The 6,620-nt window shown below is 40.9% G+C and overlaps 1 protein-coding gene across 1 annotated transcript in view; it reads left to right on the top strand.

Moving 5' to 3' along the window:
* Positions 1-6,125, top strand: part of spata17 (spermatogenesis associated 17) — a 23,541-nt gene extending 17,416 nt beyond the window's left edge. The window contains exons 7-11 of the mRNA XM_008288954.1: positions 46-285; positions 4,458-4,583; positions 5,090-5,148; positions 5,796-5,932; positions 6,070-6,125. Coding sequence (XP_008287176.1) covers positions 46-285; positions 4,458-4,583; positions 5,090-5,148; positions 5,796-5,932; positions 6,070-6,125 — 618 coding nt within the window. The remainder of the gene's footprint in view (positions 1-45; positions 286-4,457; positions 4,584-5,089; positions 5,149-5,795; positions 5,933-6,069) is intronic.
* The last annotated feature ends 495 nt before the right edge of the window (positions 6,126-6,620 follow it).

Here is a 6,620-nt window from a genome sequence, read left to right as displayed (position 1 = left end):
TGATCAAAGGCTAACCTCTTGCTTTCTTGGTCTTTTTTTCTTCAGTGCCCAGGGGTCTTCAATTCTCCATTCAGGCCAGCCCCCCATGAGATGGAGTTACTGTTGAGGCAGGTCAAGTACCAGACTCCCACCAGGCTGGCCCCCAGGGGCAGGGCTCGTCCCCTGGGTATTCCTAGCCCAACAGCCCCCAGTTTCCCTGGGACTCTTGGATCCCCATGGATCAAAACCAGTAGAACTTGCTGCTCCAGGCCTGTGCTGCCTCCTATTGTCAGCAAGAAACAGCAGGTGAGTGTTGTTAGAGCTTGAACCGTGGTAAACAGGTGTAGACGGAGAAACACAGTATGTTTATCTATAATAGAATAGCATGCATATACAGTTGTGGAGAAAAGTTTCCAGTGAGTCCTAAAACTCTTTATGCGTCTTTGTCGCAAAAACCAATCATGCATTTTATTTCTTTCTTGGATTTATGATAGGTCCTCCGGAAATATGGATCAAAAACATTATACAGCAACTTGAATGACCAGTTTTGTTGATGTCGAAAGTTATGTTAATCAAATGATCTTAATAGCATAACCTTTTACTTTCATGTGAGTGATTATGATTGACTACAGCTGCTGACTTCTCTAAGTAAATTTGAACAGGGCCTATTTAATACACTAATTTGACCCAGCAGCAAAGATTACATTGGGAAAGTCTGAGGTAAGTAAGTGTATAAGTTCCTGGTACAGTTGTGTCACTGCCACCATCAGGAAGAAAATGCTGTCATCTGGTGCTGAGAAACAATTGGTCAGGATGACTAAGAGTCAGCTGAGAATCACCAAAAAGCAGGTCTGCAATGAAATAAAAGCTGCTGGAACACAGTGTCTACAGTCAAACATGTTTTACCCTGTTGAGTATCTGTGGACTGTGCCGAAGAAATAAGTCTGTGTCAGAAAACAACAAATTTAGTTGAACTGCACCAATTCTGTCAAGAGGAGAGGCCAAAGATACAACCCGAAGCTTGATAGAAGCATGTGAAAGGGTACCAAAAGCGCCTAACTGAGGTGAAAATGGCCAAAGGACATTTAACCAAAAATTAGAATTGCTCTACATTTATTTCTGACCCAGCATGTTTTCTCGTATTTCTAGAAGACCTATAATAAATCTAAGAAAAGTGGAGGTGGAAGAATGAGGAAAAAAACAAGGGATTAGAGCATGCGCAAGAGGTGAATATTAGTTTAAAAAGGTGTCATACTAATTATTAGAGCCCCTTCTAGTCCCATGAGGGATGGTTCTTGATGAAAGCAGAGATCCTTTAAAACTCTTTTTAAAGAAGAATGGCATCATTAAAGCATGGCAGACAGCTCTCTTGGGGGCTACTGCACAGGGTCGTTTAGTGCCTGGATTTAAGTGAGTGCTACATGTGACTGTGTGTCTGTGTGTTATTATCAAATGTTTGTGCATTTCAGTGTGTGTATATCACACGTGGGTCCCATGCACAGCTTCTGTTAATGTTCCACACCAGCATGATACCATAATACCATGTATCAGTCCAGTATTCACCTTTTTTGCTTATCAAGAAGCTGGGGGGGTTGGAAACATAGACCTTATGTGAGAATAATATAATAGCACAGCCTCTGGGTCTGAAAGGTAAAGCCAATACAGAAGTGCTTTAAACCTGTATTCTTTTTATGAGCCAGCGAAAGGTATCTTCTCTGGTCGCAAAAAGTTTAACTGCATAGAAATCTGTAAGAAAATTAACCAACTTCTCCCTTGATTTGTTTCCTCAATAAATATTTTCCTAATGGATTTATTGTCTCAATTACTATTATCAAGACTTTTTTAATATAGCACCATGTTCATTTTGTAAAGTATAATTTCACTTAGAGTAAACTAGACTATAAAGCCTTGTCATTGACAATTCCCCATATAATATTGTTGTATGTAGCATTCTCAAGTTCTTAGTCATATTCACCGCTCGCTCTATATGTCTGGTTTCAAAATTAGTAAGATGGCAATGACCAAATGTCAAACTTCAGGCTTCAAAACCATAGTCCAAAAACCAGTGGGTGACATCATGGTCACTATGTCCATCTTTCACATTCTGGGTATCGTTGGAAACCCTGTTGGGAATTATTATAAATGGTAAAACTAAAGCAGTGATCTGAATGCACCATCAGCGTTAAACGAGAAGTTCAAGATTAAATAAGAATTTTTCATGAAAGACATTTTGACATGTCACAGTGTGAAAAGCACAGATGATGGCTCAGTTTCCATTAGGTAGCTTCAGGTTCAGGGTCCTTATTGAGACTTTTGAATAGAACAGTGACAGTGTTTCATTGTTTTACCTTTAATCATGAACCATTTGTTCATTATGTGTAACAGCTTTGACTGTGACCAGTCAAAACGTGGGCTATATTAATACAGTGGTAACACTGAAACTATTAATGAAGGGTGCTTTAAAGCAGTGCAACAGCTGAACTATGGCTAATTGAACATTTCTTTAAGACTTTATCGTATGCTATGTGTAATCCAGCTGTGCGTTGGTGGCTATATGTCGTGCATACTTCTCTGTTCTTATGTGTGCATGTGTGTGTATGTTGTTCATTTGATGAGGAGCCGTTTCACCATTTGTGTTATTTACGCTCTGTAGCTCTTTATGGCAAAGTGCTTTCCCTATTATTAGTTTCTAGTAATGTAAAACATAAGTGAGCAGAAATGAGCCGTGGATTTGTTTCATTTTATTAGCCACTTGACACACATACATACACACACAGACGCGTCTCCAGCTGGCTGCTGTGGAGTTGAATTCATTATTGGTGTCAGGAAAGTCTGTAGTACTAATATGAAGAAGAATACCTTATTTATCTGTACTTATATCTGTGTGCATTTCTGTGTCTATGCCTGCCTGTGTGTCTCTTCTTTATGTGTGTTTGAGTGTGTCATTAGTGCAGGAAGTACCCCTTCCTTTCTTTCACACTCACCCCAACACCCCACACCCCTCCATCCCTGGTGTGATAACTATCTAGTGGTGATGGATAAGGTTGAGGTGCTGGCTGTGGAAGTGGTCAGGCCAGGCCACTGATCCCGTGGCGATAGGAGCAAGGACAGGGTCCCTGTCCCTCCCTCTATCGCTCCCCCTCATGCTCCCTCCTTTTTTAACACCAAACAACAACTGAAGGTCACCTTAAACAAAGCAACAACATTTAAGTTAATCTGCAGAGCCCAAAAGTTTACACATCACTCTCAGAAAACTGCATGTATTTTTTCAGAGGTTCCTTGGGATTAAGATTCTTCTTCACGTGATGAAAATGTTTAAATATTTGTTCATATTTGGAACTGAAAAATGTCTTTGCATGTAGGAGTTTTAACATTTCATGCTGTGGCTGCTAATGAACTGTGAAAACAGCATTTCTGGTATTTGTTTAAAACAACTATGAGTGATTGTGGTTGAAAAATTGTATTTTTGTTATTCTTCCAAGTCTAATGTCCTCAGCGTTCCTTGACTTGTTTAAAAAATAGTTTTAGAAATGATAATAGTTGACTTCTAAAATATATTTCAACAATTTAGGTTTGAGTTTTTTCAGCTTTCAGCTTTATGGCAGTAACTATTGTGTTGAATATGTTTCACATGCGTTACGTGTCCTCAGTAGTAAATAGTAATAGTGTGACAAGCATGACAAAGTCTTAAGGGAATGTAAGGGGGATGTGAGGTTAGGCAGCGAGAGGCACAGAAACTTGTTGCTAAAAGCGACTTTTCTTTGTCTTTGCAAATTTGATATATCAGTTGACATCAGAAACCCATCACTCCAGGGAAGGAGCACCAATGTCAAGAAGATGTAGAAAGAATAAAATGACAGAGAGCTGTTTACAGTTAAGCTGACTTGTTCGTGAGCTTCAGTCCCTAAAATCTGTGTGAAGTATCTTTTGGATTCATTAAGTCAAAGCAGAAGAAGGCTTTGTATTTTTTATGCATCTGCATTTGAAGAACTGAAAGATAAAATTTATGATGGAGTTTCTTTATGTTTGTATGTTTTTAATAAACAAATCACCAGAAACATCCAAAACCACTGAGTTGAACCAGTTACAGGCATTGTCTGTGTAGCCATAGTATAACTTGTATTCTCTTTATTTTGTTGTCTTGAAAATGATTCTTAAAGCATTCTGTAATTTACAATGTTTTAAAAATAATTTTCTTTATTCTTTTAGTTTAATAATCTTAGTGTAGTACTCACTCTTCATGGCTCCTCCTCCATCTCCATTCCTCTCAGTTGACACTAACTTCTTGTTTTTACGACTGATGTGATTTACTTTGAGCTTTTCTTTCTCTTTCTCTGCATCTTTCTTGGTATTTTTGTCAGAAGTAGTGATAAAGAGAAGTGGTCTGTGTTTTTAGGAGATTGGGGACTGTAACCGAAAGTGTAGTGATCATTTTCTGACTGCTTCTCTGTCTCTCCTTGTGTTGGTGGCATTTCCAGGGTCTGTACAGAGAGCCAGGAGAAGTGTGGGAGCAGCGCGTGCAATGTCCTGACCTAATGTTGTGTCTGCAGACCTCTTACACACACCTGGAGGAGGCCCAGAATCAGCTACAGCAAAAAGAGACCGTAAGAGTCCCCCAGAAACACATATCATATACAAACACAACAACAGACTCACACACAGTCATGCTACAAAAGTCTTCTCATATATATTGGAGCAGCCACAACATTAAAGCCACCTGCCTAATAGTGTGTAAGTCCCTCTTGGGCAGCTATGGCTTAGGTGGTAGAGCAGGTTATCCACTAATCACAAGGTTGGCGGTATGATCTTTGCACGCTGAAGTAAACCCGAAGTTGCTCTCTATTGCAAGCGAACACCTTGCATGTCAGCTCTGTCGCCATTGGTGTGTGCATGAATGAGAAACACTGTATTGCACCAAGGTAGAAACCAGAATTTTATTTTTTTTTACCATTTATCATTTACCTTGGGCCACCAAAACAGCTTTGACCCACGGGGGCAAAGACGTGGGACTTCTTGGTGTATACGCGTTGTGGATAAGGCTTGGATCAAGACCTTGGGCTCTTTGTTGTGTTCCTCGAGACATTCCTGAACAGTCTTTATGGTGCGGCAGGGTGCACTGTCCTGCTCGAGGAGGCCGCTGCCATCAGGAGGCACGATTGCCAAAGAGGGGTATCCGTGATCTGCGGCGATGTGTAGGTGGGTGCAAGCAACACAGTCCTGAATAAATTAATAACATGTTTTATTCTGACTTATTAAAATGCATAGGTGTGTACCAGGAGGTTACTTTAAGAATGCCTCAGACTGGATTTATTCAAAACAGTGTTGCAGTCGCTTCCTGCTTTAATTCAAAGCTTGTATTAGTTTTAATTAGGAATCGCGTGTGTGTGTGTGTGTGTGTGTGTGTCTTTGCTAAAACACTTGACTATAAACTCATTACCACTCACAGGCTAATCTACTCAGCCGTATGCGTGTGAGTGTGAAGTACTGTTATTAACCCTGTGTTTGATCTGTCTAACGCAATAATTTCCTTGACTACAGTATTAAAGACCACCCAATTTTTTTTTTTGCCTCGCCAACGTTCTTCACTCTTTTGTCCCAATGCAATCAAATGACTAAACACAAAATAGACAAGGATTGTTTGTTTTCCTGGTTTTCCTTTGTGCCTTGCCTTGTTTTTTGGGTTGCTACCTTTTCTGTGTTTATGGATTCATGACCAGTCAATTACTGTTACTGACATTTACTGTAAAATACTCTCTGCTAATACGCAACCTGTGTAACACTTCACTCTTTGTTGTTTCTTGCTGTTTGACAACCAGAGGAACAGGAGGTATGCTCCACCGTGGGAGCCACAGCAGCAGTTCCTTCACTCAGCCAGCCTACACCAGCAAGAGCTTCAGAAGAAAGAACAAATATAAGAATAAATGCAAGATTGAAATACGGCATAAAGGTGCAGGTAAAAATGATTCACTGACATTCACAGATAGGTTGTTATCTTTGGTTTAAAGGGAGGAAACTTACCTTAAGTATCTGCTGTATATCTGTTTTCACCGGTTCACATCAAAGTCAATCAATGTCAGGTGTTAAACCCAGGTCTGGAGCTCAGTCATGAAGCCACCTCAGACACCAGCTTCCACGCGCATGCATAGAGACGTGGTTTAGTGTTTGCCGGGGTTTGATCTGAAAGGTATAATTCACCCCTCAAAGAAAAGATGAAAAACGGAGAAGCGGTGCGGCCTAAACCTTTCAACTTGTGTTGCACAAATTTGTCAAAAGTGACAGCAATTTAATAAATCGCCGCTCCCCATCACACGCATATGTACCCCCACCCACACACATACACACAATTCCCAGCTATGCCCTCCATTGCCCCCTCTCCACGTATACGTAAATGAGGTGTATGCATGGGTGTGTGTGTGAGTATGTTAGGGAGAGAATGTGTGTGTGCATGGGCCCTGCGGTCTGGTCCAGGCATTAGGTAATTGACTGTGTCTTTGCTCAAGGCCTTTCATGGATCACCGTCCTTTATTAGCTCACTTCCCAGCACACACACTCACATACGCGCGCGCACACACACACACACATACAAAGTTCCCAGCAGCTCCACCCCAACCCCTCACTCCCCACCACCAGCACCCAGACCC

The sequence above is a fragment of the Stegastes partitus genome, unplaced genomic scaffold (genome assembly GCF_000690725.1).
Source record: "Stegastes partitus isolate 25-593 unplaced genomic scaffold, Stegastes_partitus-1.0.2 Scaffold584, whole genome shotgun sequence".
Taxonomy (NCBI): domain Eukaryota; kingdom Metazoa; phylum Chordata; class Actinopteri; family Pomacentridae; genus Stegastes; species Stegastes partitus.
This window is presented reverse-complemented; position numbering and strand designations above follow the sequence as displayed.